The sequence below is a fragment of the Panonychus citri genome, unplaced genomic scaffold (assembly GCF_014898815.1).
Source record: "Panonychus citri isolate SS breed McGregor unplaced genomic scaffold, ASM1489881v1 Contig00143, whole genome shotgun sequence".
NCBI lineage: Eukaryota > Metazoa > Arthropoda > Arachnida > Trombidiformes > Tetranychidae > Panonychus > Panonychus citri.
Genome location: NW_026515548.1, coordinates 1,246,516 through 1,274,326, shown reverse-complemented (window position 1 = coordinate 1,274,326; position 27,811 = coordinate 1,246,516). Strand labels below are relative to the sequence as shown.

Here is a 27,811-nt window from a genome sequence, read left to right as displayed (position 1 = left end):
AAATAAATGATAATATTTTCTGAAGAAAAGTAAAGTTATTCGACTCCTGCGCATTTCGATAAACTCCTCCCAACGAATGGTTTTCAGTTTGAGGAAAAACTTTCTCCTTGATTGTAGACACATACACACTTCGTATGTTGAAAGTTTAGTTAGTTAACAACTATAATAATCATCAGTCTGTTGTTGTGTATTTTTTATATGTATGGTTATCATCATCACAATCGCCACAATCAACAACAATCTTAAATCATAGTTAGTGATTTGTAAGTTGATTGTTTACTTTGATTGGTCTTCATAGAAAAAATTCTGTAAATTCTGTTGCTCATGTTGTGAGAATTTCTTTTCGTTTTCTTGGTTTATTTTTATTTTTATTTACTTTTTATTTTCTCTCCCATTTTCTCTTGATTATTTTCACTTGATTCCTAACTGATTCAGTGTGTAATGTCCAATAAATCGGGATTCATGGATATCCAACAGCAAATAAACATGAGTTCTCATCATCAAAATGCTTATTCATCAATTCGTCCAAGTTATTCAAGACCTGGAACTCAATCGGCTCATGAAGCTTTCGGTGAAGCTCAATCATCCCCAATGTCAATGAGTGATTATCCTTTTTCATCAATGAACAATTCATCTTTACATAATTCATATACTCATCATACTGGACATCATTATATGAGTTCATATCCAAACAATATAACATCATGTCCACCCTGTCCAACTCCTCCAAGAGACGGTAAGTAGACAATTAATCAGCAACAAAAAAAAACAACAACAATACAAAGTAATTAACCAAAACAATCACCAAATCATTAATGAAATTTTATCTCTTCTTGTTATTCATCATCATCTTCAACCATCACCATCATCATAATCATCATCAACAACTTGACCATTTACAATTGCGACCACAACAATCAAAACGATTCCAATTCCAATTCCAATTCCATTTCTATTAACGGATAATAACTAAACTGCTCTTCTAATTGTGATTTGTTAATTGTGATCTATCAATGGATTGATTTTTTTTTATCCTTCTTGTGTTGACCTTTTCCGCTCTTTCATCAACTTTAACAATCAATGGCGATTCAACGATCAACAGAGAAACCAGAATTGGAAGGAATATCAACTCGTGTAAACGGAAAAGGAAAAAAGAACCGGAAACCTCGTACAATTTACTCAAGCAATCAACTCGCACAACTTAACCGACGATTTGCTCGAACACAATATTTAGCTCTACCCGAAAGAGCTGAACTAGCAGCGTCTTTAGGACTCACCCAGACACAGGTAAGGAAATGTTTACCTTTTCATTGATCATTTTTACGTTTTTTTTTGTTTTCATATTTTTTTTACTTTTTATTTGATCTGTTAAAAGTGAGAGAGAAAAGAAAGCGAGAGATAAAAATAGATTAATGATAATCTCCCAATTCATCTAGTGATTATAAAAATTATCACACCGGTGATTTAGTTAATCATCTTGATCTTTAAGAAAAAAAGTTCCGAAATTAGTTAAAAAGAGTGAGAGAAGAGATGAAAAAAAAAAATATTGATCAACTTATTAATCTCAATCTGAACCAAAATCGACAAATGAACATATGATAAAAACAATTTCGAAAAGTTCTAATGATTAATATCAACTAAACATCTCAGTGGAGAAAAACGATTAACCAAATAATTGTGTTCGAATACAAGAATAGAATCTCTCGAATTTCTATTGATTTGACAATAAGAACAGTTTCAAGTTCGATATGACGATAAATATCTAATTCGTTCTTAAATTGGTTTCCCAGAATCGTAGAGTCCTAATTTCGTCCCCAAATTTCCTAACCTAAATTGAGAAGTTTATTTTTGTTTACTATCAAATTATCGGGAAGATGAAACAGTTTATCAACTTTTGCGCGCTTAATTGTGTTTACTTTTCGTGTTCATTTGTCTCTCCCAGTTTTGAGCTGATATTTTATCACAATTCAGTTTGAGTGCTAAAGTTTCATAACCATTTTCTTGAATAATATCATCTTGTTTTGAAAGCGCGTTTTTTACCGCCATGCGTAGTTTTTTATCCATATCAAGTTTCTCAGCTCTCTCTCTCTCTCTCTCTCTCTCTCTCTTTATCCGCTCTCCTCCGAGTCTTGATGCCCTCAGGGTATCCTCGCCCTTGCATTCAATTTCTGTGCTTGTTGTTACTTTGCTGTTTCATCTTATTCATCATCATCATCATCATCTTTTCTTCTTTTTCTCTTCCTTTCCTTTCTTCCTCTCTCTCTCCCTCTCTCTTTTTCTTCGCCTTCTCTTCTCACAAGCTTGTATTTTTTTTCTTCAAATTTCATTGCATGTTAAATGCCCTCAGGCTTTTTTCTCTTATCTCTTCTTTTTTTTATCATCATCATCTTTTTTTTTATACTAATGCTGTGAATATACAGCTCTGTGTAACCTTCATATGGATGAGATGGTCCAATGGTCAGGCCAAGAGTGAGGGAGATGATGATACATCATCCTCTCTCATCATTGTGCATTGTTGTTACTGTCTTCATGGTTTTATTCATCTGTATCTCTCATCATCATCATCATCATCCTTCTTCCTCTTTCAAGTTTACTCATATTCATAAGATTTTTGTTGTTGTTCATCATCATCATCATTTAGTAACTTTCATGTGTTCATCAACAGTTAATTGTTTCACTTTGCCCGTAACAATTAACAACAATGTTGACAATAAATTCATGAGATGCAAACATAATTTCATCTCATTCATTAAGATAATATGAAGAAAAAAACAAATGATTATAAAGTCAAGGATTAACCATAAGAGAGATTAACATAAATCCAAATTTAAATTGCTAATTAATGAACGAAAAAAAAAGATACCAACACTTAATTGTCACAATGAAACTAATCAATTACAACTTACAACAGTAACTGATTGATTAAGATGGATTAACATACTAATAATTAAATTATAAACATTGAATCAAAAGTTTTACAAGCAGAAAGAAGCAAAAAACAAACAAACAATTAAATTTAATTGTAATTAAAATGACAATCAATATGAAAGTAAAAAGAAAACATTTTTCTCAACTTGATTAGTTAACTAACTAAGAACTAATTTCCACTTGATTTAACAACATCAATAATTGTCCTTGGACACAATCAACTAAATAACCAGTTCCCAATTTGTTAACCAACATCAACATCATCATCACAATCAAATAGTATTTTAATGTTTAACCAAACATTCACATTCACAATTAGTTAAATTGTCAACCAATTGGATGAAAAAACAAAACAACTGAAATAGGAAAATGAAAAGGTGAAAAACAAAAACTCAAATTCTGATACAGGTAACCCAATATTTAACATGAGAACAATTAACAGATTATTATCGTTAATCATTTAATGAAAATGTTACTGTTAATTTACTTGAAGGCCGACAAGCAAATGCTGAAAATACAATCAACATAATCATGACAATAAATGATAATATATAAGTTACCTGATTCCAATTGATTGAGTGAGAAAGGTTCGTGTTTAAGTTCAGAATGAAAATATTATCAGTGAATAAGAAAATGAAAATAAATATTATATATGAAAATCTACATGAAACTTTTGTTATCATTTCTGTTGATAGTCAACATGATGATGGAGAAAAATGTATGTTAATATACAGAAAATGTTGATTAACTTATTACCTGTAAGATGAATGGTCAGTTGCGTGTTTATCTCTTATGGGCCAGTCCATTGTTATCATTTTCTTTTCTTTCATTTTGTTTTTATTTTTCTTCTTTTTCGCCTTCGCCTTCGCCTTTACCTTCGTCATCATTTTCTATCATCATCATCATCATCATAATATTTTCTTTTTTTCTTCTTCTTCCACTACAAGGAAAAAGAATATTTCTTTACCTTGTCCATCGAAAAATTCATCATCTTCTTTTGTTCGAACAAGAAAAAAAAATAGAAGGGAACTTTTTTCTCTTCTCTTTCTTTACCTGTTTTTCTCTTCTCTCTCATATATATATATATGAGAATGTTACTCAATGGAAATAGAATAAAATTTTTATTAGAACTTTTTTTTTTCTTCCCTTTTCATACTCAGATATATTCGTTCCTCACGCAATATCTAAATATCTCTTGATGGTTCATGTTGTTGATTATGTTTACATGTTCACTTGAGTTCTTAAAATATTAGCACCAAGAATAAGTGTTTAGGGAAAAATATGAAAAGTTTTTTTTTCCTTCAAGATCAGTTGTAACCTCGATTCAGTGAATTTGTTACCTGGTCATTTCCTGTCCACTTTTGATGATTCATATATCTCCGATTTTGTTGATTCTATTTGAGTATATTTGCCTAATATTTTCGAGCTGATTGATTACATGGCTACTGTTTATTCATTTGAATGATAAAAAGATGCTGATGATAACTTGATACATTTTTTTTTCTTCTTCACCTTTTGTTTTCCTTTTTCTTTTTGTTTCTTCCTTTAGGTTATCTTCATCATCTTTAGGAGCTTCTCATCTTACCTTTAAGTGATCTATCTTACCTGTTTCTCTCTCATTCACTTTTTCTCTTTGTTCTCTCTTCATCTTCATCTTCATCTTCATCTGCAGAATGTATTAAGATCTATTCTCACCTTTTTTCTCACCTTGTTTTCGATATGAAGAAGTGGCATGTTATCGGCTCAGCAGGGAACTTTTCACTTTTCTCCTCTCTCTCTCTCTCTCTCTCTCTCTCTCTTCTCTCTCACCTTATCATCTTTTATCTTCATCTTCTTTTCACCATATTGGTTAACATCTTTATCATCATTTAGTATGATTAGTTATTTATCCTTCTTGTTGACTTACAATCAACTTTTAATAGCTACCGTTGATAGTCAAGGCCACCTAAATTGATTAGATCATTATTTAAGGGACAATTAACCACAATTACACGGTCATCAAAGTGATTCATTGAAACAATCAGTCTCTTTTTTATATATATAAATTTAGTAGGATAACAATTAACTTAATTGTAACTACTTTCAATAGTCATTAAGATTTATCTGTTTCAATCATCACCGTTTCCACCATTAAGTGTCTCCAATTGGATCATTTAATTAACTTAGTCTCAGTTTTTCATTCAATTCCAGAAAGATGACCATTACCTGTTATCATCATCATGATCATCATTTTCCAGTTCCATGCTCTTGACCCTCTCAGTGGTTTCTTTTTTTTTATGTTGACCAGAACTTTTTTTTTGGAAACTGTCATCCCAACGATAATTTTGATTACTACTTTCTCAATGTTCTGGTTAAATTTGGTTCGTTGGTACCAATTGTAGTTAGTTAGTCAAGTTGAAAGTTTTACAATTAATTCAGCTCAATTTAAGGCGAGTTTAAGTTAACGGTAGATTGCGAAAAGATAGTGAGCCTTAAGATGAGAGAGAAAGAAAGGATTTTTCATCGAAAACCAGGAAATGTAAAGTTTATTTTTCTTCTTCTCGACTCATTCGACTTTCTAAATCGTATTAATCCGTTTGTGTACTTTTTGTATGAACCAAACGGAAGATAAAATTAAGTTTTTGGTCTAAAACATTGATAATACGTTATAACGTTGGTGACGTTACGTTCGTTGTGATAGTTCAGTTCGACAACCTTTTTTTTCTATTCTCAACTTTTTTTTTTCCTTTCACCGAATTTGTGACTTCGATTTCAATTTTTATTTCAAATATTTCAACTTCTCTCTTTCTCTTTCTATCATCACTTTTTGTATCCTGTCCTCTCTTACATCTTATATCGTTCTCTCTCTCTCTCTCTCACTATTTTATCCAATCTTATCCAGTTCTTATCAGCAATTAGCTCAGCTTATCTTGAGCTTAAGTATTAGCTCAGTATAAATGTATTGGTAAAACTTTTTGAAGCGTAAAATTTGGTTCCAATATTGTTTCTGATGATAAGTTTCCTCCATTATTACCTTACCCATTTCACTTTAGCACATACACACACTTGAATCTTTCTCTCTCTCTCTCTCTCTCTCTCTCTCTCTCTCTCTCTCTCTCTCTCTTACTTTCTTTCTCTCTTCTTCTTTCCTTACCCTGTATACAGTCGACTGAATTTCCAGTTTACTGCAACATCGTGAGTACGATCAATACCTGAGTAAAGATGAAAAAGAAGATGAAGTTTACAAGTAAAAAGGGATATTTGTTACTCTCTTTTTGCTTTCAACTTTCAAGAAACAAATAAACATCAGACTTGTTTTTTTTTCATCTAAAAAAAGATATCAAACTAACATATACAAAACAGAAAATCAGAGTAAACAGAAACATATCACTCTTTCTTACCTTTCTCACTGAATTTCTTATACACAAAAGAAAAAAAAGTTCGATGAAAAATCATCACAATCATTTCCTCATCGAATGATAATAATTCTAATGACCAGTTTAGCTTGTGGATCTGTTTTCTTGCCTCTAAATTGTCATATAATAGCCCATTTGACCTCTGGTCAACCAAATGATCTGCAGGCATTTGGTTTGCTTTTTTCACCTTTCATTTTGGGTTTTGCAAGAAAAGGCGTTGAAATAATATCAACAAACGCCTTTGCAACGATGAAAACACAGCTAATGTTATTTTTGTTGCTTCTGTCGATGAATTTGCATCAGCATGTTAGCGGAAAGTTTACATTAGTGAGTAAATCTATTGGTAGGATTCGCACGAATACCTTTTCAAGCTTGACGAAATGTTCTCATGTTGAATTATTATCATTATTAACGAAGTTCAAGAAGACAGGTAACAAAAATCGGGGGAAAAATGAGTTGGGAACAATTTTATTTGCCTCAATGAAACGTACGAACAATATTATTGACAATATCATCATGCAAGCTCAGTAACAGTTAACTGATTCCAAAGCTCAGAGCAAAAGTGTTGGGAATCGGTTGATCAGTACGAGAATGAATTTTTCCAATACATCAATCGAATCAGAATCAATTAGTCTCTACCTGATGAATTTATTTCCAATAAATCAGTTCTGAAAACTCACCAACTGAATCTCTAATCATAAATTTACCTTAACACTTTTACCTGTTGATACAATTTCATCATCATTGTTTACCTTTGTATTTCCTATTAATTGTGTTAATCTTACTGGTGATGATTATCCTCTTGTCGGGATTTAATTGTTTTGATGACAAATTGTAACGGAAAAAAAATCAGCTGATCGATGATCAATGTTATTTAAAATTAGTTGGTTAATTATTTAATCCTAATGATAGTTGATTAATTGTTTTCATTGATTGATCAAGATTCATTGTCAAAACAATTAAAGTTAATCTGAACGATGCTTAGTTTATCTTAATCATTTTCTTAAAATGAGATAATCAAAGTAAATTGTAAATTAAGCTAATCAACAAATGAATTGATTTAACTTGATGCCAACTCGGAAATGAATGAATAGTAGAAGGAAAAAAAATAGTTGATATATAATGAGAATTGAAACTTCATTTTATCTGGAAGAAGATGAAGATTAAGATTAAGAAAGAAAGAGAAGAAAAAAGTTCCAAAAAGTTCTGATAATCTGAAAATGAATGAAAAAAAAGACAAAAAAAGAGCATGTTTTTCATCAGAACTTTTTATTTTCCTTGTTCATACAATTCATGGTTTCGAAATGAAAAACAAGCTTAATGAGAAAGGATTGAACTGTAAGATTTAGAAAGTGAGTTTTTCTGAAGATTTCATGATATTCAGGATGACAAAAAAGCTCATGTAGTGTCTGTCGATGCTGTGGATCAGTAAATCGGAAAAAGTTACCTTGTTTTTTTTCATCAGAATTACGAATTAGTGAGAGAGAGAGAGAGAGTAAGTGAGTTGATCTTCAGATCAGTTGTTGATTGTTTACAATAAGATGAAAAAAATGTATACCAATTACCATGCATGAGATAATCTCATGAACACAAAGTGACACTGACGAAAATGAATCAATTGGAATAATTTTTTTCTTCAATCATCTTCTTCCTTTTCCATCCATTTACTTCCGTGAACATTTTTAAATCGAACTGTTTTTTGCTCGAAAATCTTATTTCGTTACTTCTCACTTTAAAATGGATTAATTAACAATCATCAACGATGATTAAGTGTTAACCCTGATTCTCTGATAATTGTAACCACTTATTTACTACTAATTATATTATTAATATCATCATGGTTAATTAGGTGAACGAAAAAAGTTCTGTCAATGAGATGAACTTTAAAATTTCATCAATGATTCTCAGTTTGGTTGTTAATTGTTCCGTTTTTCATGTTGTGAGTTATATTTGTGAACTCAATTGAATTGTTCAATTGTAAAGGTAATAATTTCCTGGAAAATGACCTTGTCAGGTACAGAGATGATAATCGATACCATGTAACCTTTCAAGAGATTTGAGGTTAATTGGTTAGTTGAAGGAAAAAGTTACCTGGAAAAAGAAGAAGATGAAATTTAAACAATTTTTTTGTTCTTTTTCGCTTTGACTTTAAATGAAATTCTCAAGAAATTGAGTAATTTTCTCGTTGGAATCGGTAACCTTTAACACCTACAATCATTTTCCTCGTTACTCCTTTCATTACCTAAGAAAGAAACGAGTAAAAGATGAAGATGAGCAATTGAGATTCCAATTGATGGTGTGATACCTTTTCTTACTTGATCACAATTCCTGGAATCAGAGTTTTCACTTTTACGTTGGTTTCTTGCAATATTATTGATGGTAAATGATGATGATGGTGATAACCGGTTGAAAAAGTAGGACAAAAGCTTATCATCAGAATGCTAAACAACAGTAAATGACCAAGGTCAACATTTGATTGATAACAACTGTAATTATATTCATTACTTGTAATTATCATTTGAGGTCAGTTCTGAAAGGTAAAAAGGGTTAAAGTGTAAATATCATTTTGTAAACTGAAACAAACTCATTGGTAATTTTGAATGTTCAACTTTCAAGAGATTAACTGGATAACTGTATTGAAGATGATGATGATGAAATTTGATGGTGAGAGAGACAGAGTTGTATGGATGATGAATTATAATAAAAAATGATGAAGGATAAAGAAAAGGAGGAGATGATGATGAAGGAAAACTAGAAATAAACATCAATCATGTTTACCTGATTTTCTGTTCTCATATTTTTTTCCTCTTCGTCTTCTCATATTTTCCATCATTCATCTGTATCCCTCTCTCTCTCTCCTATTTCAGTTGACAGATTTCACACTGAATTTCAATTGACTCACATGATGATGATGATTCTTCAATTTCTCTCTTAATAATCATCATGTTGATCGCTCTAATTGTTTAAGAAATCGCAACATTTATCATCAAATTTATTCTAATGATCAAGTTTTCCCTCTCTGTCCATATTTTCATCTGGGTCTGTCTTCATTTTCACTCCTACATCTCCTCCCACTCTCTGTCAGCAACTACCACCGCCTCCTTCCACCTCGACTGCTCCTCTGTGAGCTGTAGCTGGTGAGCTCTCTCTCTCTCTCTCTCTCTTTGATGGGATAAAAAACAGCTGAGAATTATTTCAATGAGAAATACATTTTTTCTGTAACAAAAAGAACCAAAATCATGAATGCAAAAGAAGAAAAAAAAACTCAATCTATTTTGTTTTTCATCTCTTTCTCATCCAAATGGGAGGTGGGGGTGGAGTAGTAGGTTACCTGTATTATATGTTTACATTCAGTGATGATGATGATAATAATTATGATGATGACGATGATGATGATGAAGCCACAAGGAATAGAAAGGTGCTAATGGGAAGTTATGTGTGAATATGAGCGTGAAAAAAAACTGTTATCATTTTATTATTATTTTTTTCTTCCACCGAATATATGAAAAGAAGAAGATGAAGAAGAGAAAAGAAAAGAAATGATGATGAGAAATTTATCATCCTCATCATTATCATTTCTGTTTTTCTACCTTGTTAATCGTAACAAAAGATAATTGTAACAAAAGGAAAAGCGAAAGATAAACATCAGCTGATTCAATATCATTACAAGTTTAATTGTGATGGAAAAATAAAATTTGATAGAAAAAAAGTTCTGATGAAAAACGATTAATATATAAAAAAGAGTATGTTGAATACAGTTGTAGATTCCAAGGTGATCAAGAATATGGAAAAGTTATTAAAATATCATATTATAAAAGAGAGAAAGAGATAGAGATAGAATTTGAAATTTCGTTGAGAACAAAAAAAAAGTTCGAGATTCTTTCAATTCAATGATATCAGTAGATTGGGTTTTCGTTTGTGTATAAACGTAATCATCTTATTGTTGTTTCGTTAGGAGGATCGTTAGAACGTACGAAAAACTATCGATCAAGGTAAACAAGGTTTTCCAATTAATCGGTGATTGTCCATTAGGTACAATCAGGTCAAGACTTTTACCCACGGTGAACCCTAACTTGTGACCTTAGCCTGATTCGTTTACCACTTTGATATTTACTCGATGATGATTAGGACGAAATCGATAATTTTTCAGAATGAAATGTTAAATGAAATTCAATAATTGAGAGAAAATGAAAATGAACTTTTTTTTTATTTCTTTCGCTTATTAACCAATCATAACCACTTATCTTTTCATGTTTCATCTTGAAAGTTGATTAAAAATCAATAATCAATCATGAATTTGATCTGATCAGTTTACAGTTAGAAATTGTGTTGATTTGATTAAATAAACATTGATCTTTATTAGTGTTGAAAGAAAAAACAAAATTCTGATTGAAACTCATTCAAAGTTCATGTTTGGAAATCTGATCAATGAAGTTGTAATAATTGCAAGAGTCTTCATTTCTGATTCAGGTGAAGGATGAAAAGATGATGATGATGATGATGAAGGAAATGATTGAGATGAATCAAATCAAGAGTAACTCTCGAGATTTATTCAGGTAAAATCTTAATTTAGTTTCAATTGAAATACGAAAAAAAAAACTTTCCTCTTGATCATAATTTTCATCCTCATCTTCATTCAGAATCAACAACAACAACATCATCATCATCATCATCCCTCTTGATAACTTGAATTATTTAATCTTGACCCATCACATTGATGATGATGATGATGATCCCAAGTCCATCATTAACTAATCAAAATGTGTTGACCATCATATAATTTAAATCTTTACACTGATCTTAATCATCGTAAATTGTTGTTGTCAATTGTTGATATTATTTAAAGGAAAAGTTAAAAGATTGAAAAATCGTAATGTTTATTCAAAGTTTAGATAAAAATAAATCCTCATCATCTCATTGATAAAAAAATAAACTTTAACATTTCATGATAATAATACGTTGATTCATTGATACCTACTGTCAACTGTTATCTTTTCATCCTAATCTTAATCTCCATCAATTGATAATATAATCAGATGTTGATGATAAAACCCACATCCATTGATTCAATTCAATTCCGATTCAATTGACTATCATTATCATGGTGTGAGCTCTTGTTTGTTTACATGATGAAAAGATGATAAAAATAATGTTTCTCTCTCTCTCATATTATCATGAAACTTTCAAAGATGAAAAGAAAACCAAAGTTATATTTTTGCATCAGAATATAAATTCATCTTTATCATGGAAGAAAAAAAAATTCCAAACTGATTCAGTTTTCTTTTCTTTCAATCGATTAATTTATCGAAAATTTTGAAGAATCAATTTTCTAGGATGATGATGATGATAATGATGATTCTGTGATCTCATGTCTCTCATGGGTGAAACTCTGAACTGTCAAAATGAGATGAAATTTGCAAGTTTAATTCAGTTTGATGATAATTTTTTGTTTTTTCTTCTCATATTAATTAACTTAAATTGTGGAGTTTCATTTTTTTACCACCATTGAAAGTGATTATTTAAAGGTGATAAAGAGGATGAGACGTGAAAAGTAATTGATAATTGTATTACTAATGGTAAATACTAATGATGATGATGATGATGATAATGGAGAAGAGATGAAATTGATTATTAATGATGCAGTTATTTTCCTTTTGCATAGTTAATGATTATTCATTTGTAGTTTCAAACTTTCTTTACGATTGATGCGGAAAATTTTCCATTTGATTCTTATCATCTCACCTTTTTGGACACTGGACACATGAGACAATAGAGATGAAGATGCAAAGGAAATGAAGAATGATAGAAAATAAAAGAGTGAGAGAGATGGGATGATGGAGAAGTAAGTTCTTTTTTCGAATAAACTTGTTTGAATAATTAGTCTTTTTCTTTCACAAGGTTAGTTGTTGTAATACTTTGATTAATATTTAGAGTGTCCAAGAAAATGTCCCCTTCTCTTTATATATATTAAGATACCATGATAATCACCACCATCATCATCATCCTTCATTCCCTTCTCATCCTTTTCTCTCTTCAATGAGCATTACTTAAAGAAGAAAAAGAAAAAGAATCAAGATTAACAAAGCATATCATCATTAAATATTGTCTTCTCTTCATCTTGATCATCTTTGGATACAAGGAAAGCGCGGGAGATGATAATGATGATATTTCGCCAGACTCAGTTAGATTAGAGGCTTAGCTCACGTTCCCATGTTACTCTTGGTGCAACACTAGAAAGTAAAGAAAAAAAAATGATATCTCTTTCTTTTCTTCTTTATCTCTCTCTCTCTCTCTCTTTCCATCTTCCTTTTTCTTCCTGTCTTCATACCTAAGGAACCGTTGAGGCCAGTTTAGTTTTAAGTTGACGGAGCGTTGAATCATTTCCTTAAACGTGATTAACAAGCAAAGAGAGAGAGAGAGAAAGGTAGGCAAGGGAAGCAAGAAAGAGAAAGAGAAAGAGGTGATGATGATGATGAAGACAAAACTTCTTTATGATGAAAAAAGAATAAAAAAAAATAGTAAAAAATAAAAAGCATTTAAGTTTCTGCTCAACGGGTTCTAATAATATGCTACAAGATGAATGACGATATGTATTCATACAGAATGTGAGTTTATCTGTACTATATGAATATATCTATTTAGTGAGAATAACAAATTGTATAAGAAAAGGAGTGATGATGAAGATGGAAAAATTTTCTATAGGTATATGAAGAGAGAGAGAGAAGGAAAAAGATGATAATGGTGATAAAAAAAGAGAGAAGAAAAAAAATGAGGATGAAAAGAAATTGATGGAGAAAAAAAGGGAAGGATGAGAAGAAGAAGAAGAAAATTAAAGATGAAAGAAGTGGTATAGATGAAATTCTGAGCATCTTTAAGAATGATGATAAAGATGAAGATGATGAAAGGATCATGATGCTTCTGTGGGCGTCCATGGAACTGTCAAGAGATTTAGAATATAACATTGAATGGTTTTTGTTTCTCTCTGTTGAGTATAAGAGTTGAGAGAGAGTGTTGGTTGTGTGAGGGAAATGATGAGGATGCTGTGTATCAATAAATGTGCGAGTGTCTTTAGGGATAAGGAGGAAAGAGGATGAACAGGAATCTTTACAGGAAAAGTAGGCGTGAGAGAGAGAGAGAGAGAGATGAGTTTACTGATGAGGATGAGGATGAGGATGGAGATGAAACTATGGGAAAAAAACTACTGCTTTTATATATTGAAAAGTGAAAGACATACTCGATGTAACATCGTTCCCTCCCTCACTCTATCCTCTAAGAGGTTTCACCTCTTTTTCCCCTCTGTATCATCATCATCATGTTCATCATTTTTATCATTGCAACTTTAACATGAGTTATTTTTCATCATCATCATTTGCTACTGTGATTTATGTTGGTTTGGTGAGGAAGAAGATGATGAATGTGATGATAACAGTGATTGAAATGATGAGAGAGACCGAGAGAGAGAGAGAGAGAGATGGAAAAGATTACAAAAGGTCAATAGATTTTGATAGTAGGCTCAATGGTCATCATGTTAACTTGGTTAAACACTTAAAATTTGATCTCCGGCCTCTTGTAACAATCAATGACCCATAAGCAGTTTACATGCAATTGATTTCCGATTAGATTAACATGGAAAATATTATTCACTGAAATTGATTGAAAGAAACGGGAAAAAAAAGTCGAAATGTTTACAAATCTATTCTCATGTGTGACTCTCAATGTTGTCCCATTGAGAGAAAGGTAACAAACTTACCTGAACTTTTGATTCTAATTCACAATTCTCATTTATAATCACCACCCTGCAAACAGAATAACTATTGATATTTGCAAGAAGAAAACTTTTTGCAAAAAGTTACCTGTACAGGGTGCAAACTCTTGCAGTTACCTGGACAGAAGCACTTTTTTGACTTGAGCGCAAACTGTAGACTTGCAATTAAATGTATTGGACTTGCTGTTAACCCAAAATGTTTGTTTACATTTTTACCTGTTCTCTTTCATTTACCTGAACATCTGTGTGTTTATCAATTGTTTCTTGATGTTACCGTTGATATGATTGACAAGGAGATGATAAACTTTCCTGATTATCATTTTGGTGAAAATATTTTACTGCAAAAACTAAATTGAGTTTGTTGATCAACAGGGTGTGAGCTTAACTTGCCTGTTAAAATCTCTGAGATTGTGTGGTCACTAATGGTCAGTAAGTTGAGGGTGGTAAATGTAACATTGAATGCAAGTGCAATTAATTTAGTGATGATGAAGATAAATCTCCACCTCACTTTCATTGATTGATTTTTTATTCCAAAAAAAAAATTCGAAAAAGAAAATGAAACAAGACAAATGATGATGATAATCATCATCATCATCATCATCATCATATTGTCCTCATCATCAAGGTGTGTATATAATTATCGGTTGTCATCATTTCTTTTAATACTTAAATGATGATAAGATTTTGATCACTCACCTTGATTTGATTAATCTCATTCTGTATGATGATAACTCCCCATGGAGTGTTAAAACTCATCATCATCATTATCTTACAATTAATTGTAATGATGATGAAAAATGAAGCTAATTAAAGTTGACTGTTATGTAAATATAATACTTATTACAATTAACTTTTCTCTTAACAATCAATTGAATACAATCAATGTGAATCAAAGCATTTCAATGAAAACGTTTTCATCTTTAAAATCATATTTAGTAGTAGCAACAAAGGTGATATGATGATGATGAAGATGAAGATGAAGATGCTCAGGTTGATGATGATGATAAAAGATAATGATAAATGTTATTGTTACTTTCATTCATTGATTCATTCAATTTACCTTTTACCATTGATAACAATTTAATGTTTGATGTGTTTACTTTTTTTTCATCCCAATAATCAATCATTCAATCAAATCAATATCATCATCAACTCTAATGATTAACTTAACAAACAACAACAATCAAAAATAATCAAAATTGATTGATGTACATTTAGTAAGCAATAACAATAATAATAATACCCAAGAGATATTGTTATCATCATTATCATTGTAAATCAAAATGATAAAATGACTCTACAATTAATCAACTACAATTTACTACAATCAGGTAATTACTACATTTGTTTTCAGTTCATTGAGAAAAAAAAAATCATTGATTCACCACAACATGAAAACCCCATTGACTATCCCTTTATTATTATTATTATTATCATATTGTTAATCATTTACTACAGACAATTAATTGATTTGTCAAATTAATTGATCAATTTAAAGTTAGAAAAGTTGATTAATATTTACTATTCATTGTTATCATTAACATGATAATAATTAACAAGTATTATCATCAGGTTGCTTTGGTTCACTTGATATAATTATCGTTTAAAGTTGATGATTTATAATTAAAATTTACAGTTTAATGTGTTAAATTAAGGCTCATCTTCATCATCATCATCATCATCTCATCTTAGAGGATGAAAAAAACTCTGTGAGCTTCAAGGTAGGATCACACTCACTCTCCCATTAACAAGCCTGAATCCTCCTTGAGATAATATTGGATAATTAATCTGTTTAAATAACAATGTGGATCACCTTATCATTATAACGGTAAATCTGGAACACGCGTTTATGTTTATCTGCACGCGCACTTAAACCAACAATCAATGCTGACAGAAAGAGACAATTAGATAATATTATTAATAATATTGATTCGTCTTATGCAAATAGGCAAATGTCAAAGTGGGTGGAGGACAAGGAGTAGGTGGAGGAGGTCAAATGATGAAGTGAAGAAAATAAAAGTCAGTTACTCTAAATGATTTCAAGTCAAAAGTCAATGGTAATGATGATGAAGATGAAGAAGATGATGATATATGGGGAATAAAAAGAGGATGGAAATGAAGAGAGAGGGAAAAAAGTACATATTCGATAAAAAAGAAAAGCAAAAAATAGAACCATATAGGTTTTCTCATAGAAATGATATCATATAAATCGTGATGACTGTTCACGTGACAGAAGACGAAATGATGATGAGAAGTGGGGTTGAAATGATATTGCAACATAAAACTCACCTCCTCCCACTCTCTTGCTTGGATTATTTTAAAATGTTCATCTCTCTCTCTCTCTCTCAGAATCTTTATGATAAATCATATTCATCATGTTGTAACTTGAAGTATCTCCTTTTTTTATATTACTCTCATTCTAATACATATATTTTTCAAGAGGATGATGATGAGGAAGGAAGAGAAAGAGTCAATGATGATGATGGATATTCCTCTGCTCCTTGAAATCCGCCACCCGTGAAAAAACCATTAAGAACCAGATTTTTTTTTTCTACAAGAAAAAGAAGCCATCATCATCATCGTCATTCTTACTCTCTCTCTCTTTCTCTTCACTATAATTACAGATTATTGGAGAAGATGAAGATGAGATGATGATTCTCTGAGTATATTCATCAATAGAATTCACTTTTCTTACTCAAAGAAAGAATCACCTTAACATTGCAATTCCATTGATAGATTTCACTCTTACCTTTGTTGATGAGAACGATCAAAATTCATTGATAACTTATTCTTACAATACTATTAATTGATTCAACTTTCTTCTTACTATTCATTAATTGTTTTACTTAATATCGTTAAACTGTATCACCATAATCACTATTATTATCATCATGTCATTAGTTCACCCCCCTGATCAATTAATTTATATATACTTTATTTTGTTCATCAAGGTGAGTTTGATAATTATCTCAGCTAAATCTTAATCAGGTGACACAATCAAATTTCATGATTCATTCATAAAAAAAAATATGCTCACTTTTGATTAACATACATCATCATCGTTATGATTATTATTATTATCAAAATTAGCCTTGCGGGTAAAATAAAATGAAGGAGAAGGAGTAAAATTCATTAATTAAGATCAATGGAAGTTTAATTTCATAATTATCATGATAAATTGTTACAATTAAGATAAAAAAGTTAATAATAATAATAAGAAAAAAAAGAAACATCGATTCGAAAAAAAATAACAAAACTCAGAATTCTGATTCTCTCAGACTGAGAAGAGTAAATTAATAACTAACTCATTAAGATTCTTTATCTTGATTCATTATCACGAGTAAAAATCATAAATTACAATCAAGAAGAAAAATTGAAAGTTTCAATTCGATAACAAATGATTATCATGTTTTCAGTTGATAATCAGACAAGGTAAGGCTAAGATATGATTCCGGTTACCAAGCTAATCGTTGAGCTTAATTTAAGGCTAAATATTTAGCTAAATGGTAAAAAATTCAATCATTTTCTGTTTCGCTCTCAAATTCAGCAATTATTGTTATCGTTATTATCCAGGTATTTGGCCTTAAGGGGCTTGGTACATTATGGTGAAGACAAGCTAGATGATAAGGATGATAAAGATGATAAAGGTAATTTGCTCTGTTATGAGATCTTATCAATACATTAAATGCTGACTCTCTCAAGTCGAGGGAGTGTTATCATTATCATCTTGTTACTGATAAATATCAAGGTAAATCCTCAGGTTGTATGATTGAGGAAATATCGTTAATCTGAATGAATAGTTTTCTTTCAATATTTTTTTTTTATTAGAAATTTTGTTCAATTTTATCCGATTCGATATTTTGATATTTTGTTTTGTTCTAAGTTTCGAATCGAATTGTTTTTCTTTTAATCAATTAGAGACCATAAATTATTAATCTGATTAATTATTCAGATTTTTTTGTGCTTTCGCTTTGAAGGTAACAAACCATTGAGAATGGAATTATGTATCAATTTGAATGTTAATAAATTCACAACAATTAACATAATTACTATTCGAGGGAGTAATTATTAACCTTGTATTGTATCAGTTGATATCATTTGAGTTACTCAATTCATTAATTAACTAATCATTTTGGTTATTGGTTTACAAAAGGTGAAGTTGAGGTTGAGAGGAAATTTTTTATTCTTTTCTATTCACAACTTCCGGTTTGTCTTTTGGCAAAAGGGTCATCATGGTGATGACATGAAGAGGTGGATGATGATGGCGATGATGAAATAAGAGGAAAATCAAAAGAAAGAGACTGTAATGTGGATAGAGAGAGAGAGAGAAAAGATTCCCAATGTATCGAGAGAGAGAGAGAGAGAGAGAGAGAGAGAGAGAGAGAGAGAGAGAGAGAGAGAAAAGAAGCAACAAAAAATGAAGGACTAGGAAAGAGAGTGGGAGGGGATTAGAAACGAAAGAAAGATGAAAAAAAGAGAAGATATGAAATGAAAGAAGAGGAAAAAAAGGCGGACATAAGAATAAGAAAAAAAAGTAGAAAAAAAGAACGAAAAAAAGACCAAGAAGAGAAAAAGAAGATGAAGAAGAGGAGGAGATGAGAACTGTGTTTATATATAAAAAGAAGATGATGAAAAACATGCAAACTCTTATTCTTGTCTTCATCTTCTCTACCTTATCATCTCTCTCTCTCTCTCTCTGGTTTCTTATCTTCATCTCTCTTTGTTGCATCTCTTGCATTCTTATTTGTTGTCAAGGTTGACCCTTAGCACCTCCTTTTGTCTTCATTTTTCTATGGGAATTTATTCAGACTTCAGGCTAAGAATCATGATTTTATTATCCCAAACATATTATATTCATTTGTTATTATTATTGCTTCTTATTGTTGTTACCTTGCTTATAATATCATATTTACCTGTGATGTGTGTGAGTCTTATTATTATAACTCTTGTTGTCAATATATAACAATGTTTTCAATATTTTTGTTTCTTTGCTTCTTCATGGGGAAAATTTTCCACCATGAATATTGATTAAGAATACAAATACGAATAATATTATAATATAAACTCAATGAGGAGAAAATTTGAGAGAAAAACTTTTTTTTTTGTCAGAACTTTTTTTTATTATTCGTAACTTTGTAATCTGATAGATTTTCTTTGTACGAGTAAAAGTTTCATCTGGAAATTTGTTATTCATGAATTCAGGGTGATCAATAACAATAACCATGAGGTGGAACAGCAAAAAAAAAGTGAAGGGTTGAGATTGATGAATAGTATCACCATGATGATAACAGAAGTGAATTGAATTGTCAACAAGTTTGGGTCAATCGTTTCTGTTTCTGGTCAAAGATGATGAACCCAATGGGTTACCAAAGTTTACCTGATGTTGACCACACCTAATGAGATTAGGTCAAAGTAAAGGTTATTCATGAAGAGGATAAAACGTTTGATATAAAAATTTTGTTTACGAAATGAGGCAAAGTCGAAACGGGAACGCGTCAAATTACAGGTCACAGTCTCACAGCATCTCTATCATCATCTTCATCTTCATCTTCATCTTTTTCTCTCTTTTTCTCTAAACATCATCTTACAATCTTCTTTCTTTCTCTTCTTTATTTTTACTATTCATCTTTTCCTTTTTTTTTCTTTCTCTTCATTATCATCCTCTTCTTTATTCCAAACTTGCATCCGGCTTCAATTCTGAAATTCAATGTATGTTTATCTTCATCTTCCCCTCCCATTGCTACATCTTATTCATTTTTCCTTCTTCTCCTTCTCCTTCATCATCATCATCTTCATCTTCTTCTTTCATACCTTTTATTTTTATCATCTTCGTCTTCTCATGTTGAGCCTCATTTCCATTTCATTCCCTCTTGGTCATTTCATTTGCACAATTTACCTTTTCCACCTTTTACCTGGAAAAAAAGTGACATTGCATAATTATCATCATTATCATCATGGTTCATCCTCATCATGTAACAACAACAACAACAATCTATTGAATTGATAAACTTGTACACGAGAAAATTTTATGCATGAATTTTATCTGGAGCTGTTGAATCACATGATTAATTCATTGTTATTCTGAAGAAGGAAAAAAATTGTCAGAATAGAATTTTCTTCAATCTTCTCTTATTCTTTTCTTTCTCTTTAATTATCATCATGATGATCATTTTTATTCTTCATAATTTGAGAGAAAAAAAGTCACACAAACAAAAAGAAGAAGATGAAAATTTTCCTTCAATTCGAAGAGAAAAAGAGAATAACAAAAAAAAAAGAATAAGAAAAACTTTGGATTAGAACTTTTCTTTTCGCCATCATTTTTCCTTCTTTTGTGTTCATATTTCAGAACAATAAGAAAACCAACCTGAAGCAACAAGTGAATAACAAGCTACCTCATTTTCGTACGAGTAGAAAATACCTTGATCATTTTCTATCATCATAATTATCATCATCATGAACAGGTAACTTGTGAAAAAGAAATGAAGAAAAGTCAATAGTAACGAGAGAGAGAGAGAGAAAGGCTTTTCCATTATTTCATTTTCTTCTCTCTCAAAAAAGGATAATAAAGAGAAGATAATTTCTGTCTTCTCGATTAACTGTATTTTCTTTGAAAAAAGAGACAGAAAGATGAGAGAGCAACACTCCAAACAATGTAGTCTCTCTCTCTCTCTCTCTCTCTCTCTCTCTCTCTCCGTGTCAATCTATGCTGATCATCTCTTTCTCTCTCATTTTGGTTTCTTTTCTTCATCTTTTATTGTTGCACAAAAAGATAATCACTTGAGGCTAATTTTCATTGAAAAAGTTAAACTAATTTTAAGGTAAAATGTTGATCATCCTTCATCTTCCGATGCGCAAAGTAGATTTCACGATTCACATAACTGCATCAATCTACACGCGATCTTCAATTCATCATCATCTTTTTGTTGTTGTCGTTTTTCATTCTCACTGGACGATGATGATGATGATGGGAAACATGAAAAGGAGACAGTTTATTTTACGAACATAACATAACAAAAAGAAGCGTAAAAAAGTTAATATTTTTATATTCTAAATAAGATTGATAACAACAATTGAATTGAGAATAGAACAAACAAAAAATAACTAATTCGAAGAGAAAGAGAAAAGTTACCTTTTTGTCTCTGTTTACATTTTCATCTTTCAGCATCATCATCATCTTCTCACTGCTTCCATCCTCATATCTGTCTGTCTCTCTCTCTCTCTCTCACTTATCATCCAAGTTCGTTTTTTTCGTCCAATTTATTTTCAATTTATCTTTGAAAATCTTTGTCATTCGTTGGAAAGACTTTGTAACGTTAAAACTTTTTCCATGATTTTTTGTTAAAAGTAAAGATGAAATTCTGAGTTTCTTTCTTAAATTTTCATTCTCTCTCGCTCTCTACCTCTCCCTCCCTCTCTCTCTCACTTATCTTCTTGAGCTCACTTTTTCTATATAGGTTTCATTTATACTTGATTCAGTATAGTGCCTTGTTATATAGGTTAAGTATTTTAGTAAAGTCAAACTTTGTTTTTTCGTGTGAGAGAGAGAGAGAATATGAATTGAATGATATTGAGTGAGCAAGACTCTGAATAGATGATGATGGGAGGGTGGAAGGGGAGAGAGAGAGAGAAACTAAGAAAGCATGATGAGAATACAATCTCTCTCTCTCTCTCTTTCTTTCTTTTTTCTGCTCTTGGACCAATGTTTCAATGTGCCGGTTTCAGAAGGATGAAAAAACAGAAATGTGGTTTGGATGCGTTTTTGCCATTCTCTCTCTCTTTCTCTCATCATCCTCATCTTTTTTTCATCTTCTTCTTGATTTCATGCATCTTGATGTGCTGATGCTCCAACACACTAAGAGCCTTGAGGTCACTTTGTTGTTTGTTATTTAGTTTTCTTCTTCTTCTCTGATATATGAAAGGGGGAGTTGAATGGGAGGCATGAGTTCAGAGTTATGATTATAAGGATGAAAGATGCTGAATTAAAATTCTGTGGGCATCATGAATTTTTCTTCTTTTTTTCTGCTCAGTCATGATCAGAGTTTTTGTTTATCTTTTCATACCTTTCCCATCCTCTTCTTTTCCATCATCATCATCATCATATCTTTTCATCATCTTAAATTCAAAACAAATACACAATTCATATCATTTGTTGGAATCAGAATTTTTTTTCTTTCTCCTTCTCAACAATCATAACTTTCACCAATTTTTTTATCATCATCTTAATCAATCATCATGCTAATCTTACCCTGCTAATTTTCATCATCTTGACACATTTTTTATTCATCTAGCACCAAACTAAGCATTACCTTACCTGACAGGTAAGGAACCAAACTAAAAATTGATTGACAAAAGTACAAAAAGTTGTAATCATATTGAACTAATTTTACTGATTGTTGTAATTTAATTGTTACAATTAACGCACACACAGAGGTAAATCAAAGTTGGGCATGCAAACAATTGACAGACACCGACAAGAGACAGAGAAATAAGAAGATAAAGACAGAGAGAAAGAGAGAGAAAAAAAAATTCTCTTTCATCGATCAATATTATTTACTATTATTACTATTGCATAATAATGATGTTAATAGTAAATATTGACTTGATAAAATCGAGCCGATAGATAATATTTACTGACCAGAGGGCGTGGTGATAGAGAGTAAATAGTTGACCCAATAATTTTTTAAAAAATTTTCGATAATTTTTTGGTCATTATCGTTTTCTTTTTCTCTATTTATTAATATTATTTACATGTAAATAATTAATTCTAATTTGATATTCTATTTATTTTGATCATTATTTTTTCATTCGAAAAGTTGCAAAAAAAAGCATCTTCATCACTCTCTCTCTCTCTCTCTTTCTTTCTTTCTCTCTCACTTGATACTCATCATTTTACACTCTTCCATCTCTCTCTCTCTCTTTATTTGGTTGTCTGTTGATTGATTGATCTTCTTCATCTTCTTCCTTGTTCCATTCATGGTTTCATATTCAGGTTAAAATATGGTTTCAGAATAGACGATCTAAATTTAAGAAGATGTTTAAAGCCTCAAGTTCAGGTCCCTCCGGGGTAAACAGCCAAGGGAATTCATCTTGTGATCTTGGTGGTGGTCTTGGTATCACTGGACTTGATGATAATGGTATCGGTGGGTCTTCAATGACCGATGATTGCGGTGGTGGTGATAATTCATCTTTGATACCACCACCTCATGGAAACACTTCAATATCTCAAGCATCAACAGCAACAACACCCACCTCACAGATTGAAATGCATGAAGGTGTCTCATCACCTTTAATGGGTAATAATTCAGTTGGTGGTGGTGGTGGTGGAGATGATTGTCCAAACAATATGATTAAAAATTGTCCATCACCAACCTTATCAAGTCCACCTTTGACCAATTGGAATATGGGTCAACATGCAATTCCAAAGCAAGAAACAATTCATAACGGTTACAATATGTCACAATATTCTTGGTATCCCCATGAATCAAACATCAATCCCCAACTATTAACATGATTTATCTGATTCACGATTAATGAAAACACAGAAGAAGAACAAAAATTATTCAATTATCTTAATTTACTCACAAAAATATCAAACAAGTTTATCATCCCTGTTATATATTCACATCATCATCATCATCACAATCTCGTCATCAAAATCTCAATGTTCAATTTTTACTCAGAAAACTGAATCAGAACTTTTTACGTTCCCCTCTCTCTCTCTCTCTCTCTTTGATTCAATTTCATTAATTTTATCTCTTCATCATGACTTTCACCAATCATCATTTACATACAATTATGATACAAATCAATCAACCACGCCCAATTTTATCCATTTACCTGAGATAACGTTTTTTACCTTAATCAGTTACAATTCAATTGAAATAATATCATGAAAATCATGTACAACGAATAACAAAAAGAAAACTGAATAAAAAATGAAACAAATTTTCATTTAATTTTCAATTTTAACTGAACAATTTCATCATGATTACAACAAACAATCAGTACATTTTAATTCAATATGATTTGTATTAACTTTTTTTCTTCATTCACTATTCAAATAATAATTAATTCTCAATTGGAAAAGTTAATAATTTCTCTTTTTCTCATCTGATTACAATTACTACTTTCTACCTTATTAACTGATTGTTATTGCAGTTTGAATAATCAAAAACCACTTAATCATCAGCAATTTAACATTCTCATTTTCCCTACATTTTGTCCTGTTACAACTTTCACCAAGTTAATCATGATTAATATCATGGCGAAATAATAATAATCATGATGAATATTGAAAAATTGAGTTACGATATTTTCCAATTTCTATTGATAATCTCAATTTTTATCAGATTTTCAATCAATCAAAACAAAAGCAAAAAAAATTAGAGGTTCATTCAAGTGAATCAGTTTGATGAAAGTTCTCGACTTTTTTTTTCATATTCATCATGTTCTTGTTTCATTATCATGTGTCTATTTGAAATTCTAATCTCAATGAATCTACCTGATTATCATGATCTTCTGTCGCTTATTTGTTTTTATTTTCCATCATTTTCTCTCAGATTATTATCTCTTTTTCTCATCTTTATCATGATGATCATCATGTTTACATGCGCTTGCTCACCAATGTTCAGATTCAACTGAACTGATAAAGTGAAGATGATGAACAAAAAAAACGAAACATGATAAAGGTAAAAAAGAGGCAGGGAGAAAGTGAGTGAATTTCATGATGATGACCAGGAGTAACCTTCATGGTATAGATCTGAGATGTTCATCATCATGATCATGGCTCTTTTTTTATAGATGGTTTCAAGTGATTTCTGGGAGTAAAGAGCAAAAAAAATGATGCTTAATCACTTTGGGTATTAAAATGTTAATCTAATCCGTTTGTGAACAAATTCCGATAACATGATGAATAATATCATGTAAAGAGAATATAAAAATTGGTTGAATCAGTTGATCGGATTAAGAACCATTATAATCTCATGATTTCAGTTTCATGATCAGTAATCATTTCAGGTTTCATGTTGAGAGATGAAACAAATAAGATAATAAAAGTGTGATTAAAGATCAAAGTGTTCATTGTATCAGATGAAAACAAAAAAGTTCTAATGAAAAAGTTTTATCGAATTTTTGATAATAATAGAAAAAAATTCTCTTCTTTTCCATAATTTTTCAGGTAAAAATTTGGCTTCAAAATAAACGTTCAAAATGCAAGAAACAAGCGAAAGCTATGAATGGCCCTCCAGGGCCAGTTAATGGTGCCCAGGGTGGTGGTGGTGGCGGTGGTAGAAATGGTAGAGGTCGAGGTGGTCAACAAGGTCAACAACAGCAAGGTCAAGCTCAACAACAAACTCTTTCAAATCAACAGCAATCACTTGATACTCAACAAGGAGCTGGTCTATCAGCTGGTTCACCTTTTATCCCTCAGCACTCACCCGAAGTACCAAATGAAAGCCATACACCGTTACATTCATCGTTAGGTTCAAATCCTGGAGGTGGTGGTGGCGGTGGAAACCCTAATGGTAATATAAATGGACCAATAGGTCCACTAGGAAATTCACTTGTTTCCTCAATAGTCTCATCATCTTCTTCCTCCTCATCATCATCTTCAGCCTCCGGTCCTGTATTGACTCGTTCACCGAATCTTCCGGTTTATCAACAAGAATCACCACTTAATACACCATCAAATCTTGCTCGAAGTTCACCTGGAACCATTCATTCATCACCATCGACACCTTCAAACACCGCCAATAATAATAACAATAATAATCCCAATTCATGGTCTTCAATGGGTCAGATAACACCTAAACAAGAGGTCGGTGTGGGCCTGGGTTCATCATCTTCATCTTCATCATCAACATCTTCCTTGGGAGGAACAGGCCCTGGGGGCATACCTTATCCACCTCCACCTCCAGCAATGTATAGCAATGGTTACATGAATACACCTTATTGGTATCATTCAGATCAACCAGTCAACAATACAATTTATTAATATCCCCTTCCAATTAATTGATTATACACAAGATGCGACAACAACAAACATCAACAAAAAACATCATCATCATCATCATTATACAAAACAATACAAAAAGCTTAGCTTATAACAAAATATCATCTTCATCTTCATCATCATCAACTAATTGATCCTAAGACATCAACACAACATCATCATCAACATCAACAACCTCATTCATCTTATCACAGTGTTAACATAAGTTGTCTGATTAACTATTAAAAATCATCTTCATCCTCATCCTCATCCTCATCCCTCATCATCTTCATCATTTACCTTAGAAACAGATGATAATATCTTTTAAATTGTAGGCTTGATTGTTTTGCTTGATAATCAGTGATAAAGACAATTTTTTTGCTTCTTCATTTCCTTAATCTTAATCTCTTCCAACTGGATAAAGAGAAGAGAGAGAGAGAGAGAGATTAATTCAAAAATCTAATTATATAACAAGCGATGCTGGAAAAATAAAACAAAACTTTTGCTGATGGAAAATTATAAAAAACGAGTTATTATCTTCATCATTTTTATCCTCATCACCATCATCATTATCCATTTTCATCAATGTTAATCTGCAAAAATGATAAAAAGTACACAATCAATGAAGACGAAGACGAAAAACAAAACCTCTCATCTAATCTTAATCTTTTTTTGAAGATAATCCCCTCAATCAACAACAGATTAATCCAAGATTATTTTTGACTTTTACAAACTCAACCAAAAGTTTACCTGTTCGCAATCCTGGAATCAGCAACAATTAACTTAATTGTCACAATCAAAAGTTTCAATGTTTTTCTCCAATAGTGAGAAAAAGAGATGATATCTAAAGAGAGACTGATTTAATTACATCGACAGCAATTGATAATCACAATCAAATTAAATCACAATCAGAAGAAAACATCAAACCTTAAATGTTAACAATTTATCAATTGTTTCAATCTAACAATTTAATTATATATTAATAAATAGTAAATAAGCCTCTCCCTCCCTCTCTCTCTCTCTCTCTGTTTATTGTATTTTGTTTCTTTCTCACCAACAATTAACTAATTAATTGGACAATTGCGATCTAATTAATGAATTCAGACAAATTAAAATAAACACAAAAATCATTGATCACAATTAACAAATTGTCTTGTCTTAATATTTATTGCAACGTGATTGTAACATCAACAATCAATTGGTGACAAAATCAAGAAATTTGATTGTGTCAACATGATTAGTAAACAAATCAATCAAAAGCAAGAAAGTTAATTAGTTAATTAATCAAAAATTCATAACTCTAATTAATCATATGAAGTAGGAAAAAAAAATGATCACAATGAATTTATAATTACCTGAGATAATTAATTGTAACAATTTAGATGTAATTTTGTTTCACTTTCAAAGTTAAGACATCAAGTGGGAAACAGAGTAACAATTAATTAATTATCCGAGTCTATTTAAATCAACAAAGGTACCAAATATAATTAGTTGAGTAAAAAAAAAGTCAACAACAATTAGCATAATTTATTCACAAATTGATTGTAATTAAAATCAAATCAACAACAACAACAACAGCAATTGAATAGTAACAATGTAAATGATGATGAAAACATTGATTTGAATGAGAGATTAACAAAATTAAATCTCATGAAAATAGTTAATCTGATTAGATGAGATAATCATTTTGATGATTTATTAATCATGAATGAATTAGATTCGCGCCCAACGATT

General features: G+C 31.0%; 1 protein-coding gene across 3 annotated transcripts; it reads left to right on the top strand.

Annotated features, from left to right (window-relative positions):
• The first annotated feature begins 111 nt into the window (after window positions 1–111).
• On the top strand, window positions 112–27,089 carry LOC128396169 (homeobox protein DLX-1-like). 3 transcript variants are annotated; one of them, XM_053356708.1, is made up of 4 exons: window positions 112–263; window positions 436–736; window positions 1,103–1,287; window positions 25,265–27,089. In XM_053356708.1, exons 2-4 carry the CDS (start codon window positions 442–444, stop codon window positions 26,078–26,080), a joined length of 1,296 nt encoding a protein of 431 aa, XP_053212683.1. In that variant the 5' UTR covers window positions 112–263; window positions 436–441; the 3' UTR covers window positions 26,081–27,089. The 3 variants fall into 3 exon arrangements, with proteins under 3 accessions (XP_053212683.1, XP_053212684.1, XP_053212681.1); XM_053356709.1 differs by having other exon boundaries at window positions 114–736; window positions 25,265–25,610; window positions 25,701–27,089; XM_053356706.1 differs by having other exon boundaries at window positions 115–736.
• The last annotated feature ends 722 nt before the right edge of the window (window positions 27,090–27,811 follow it).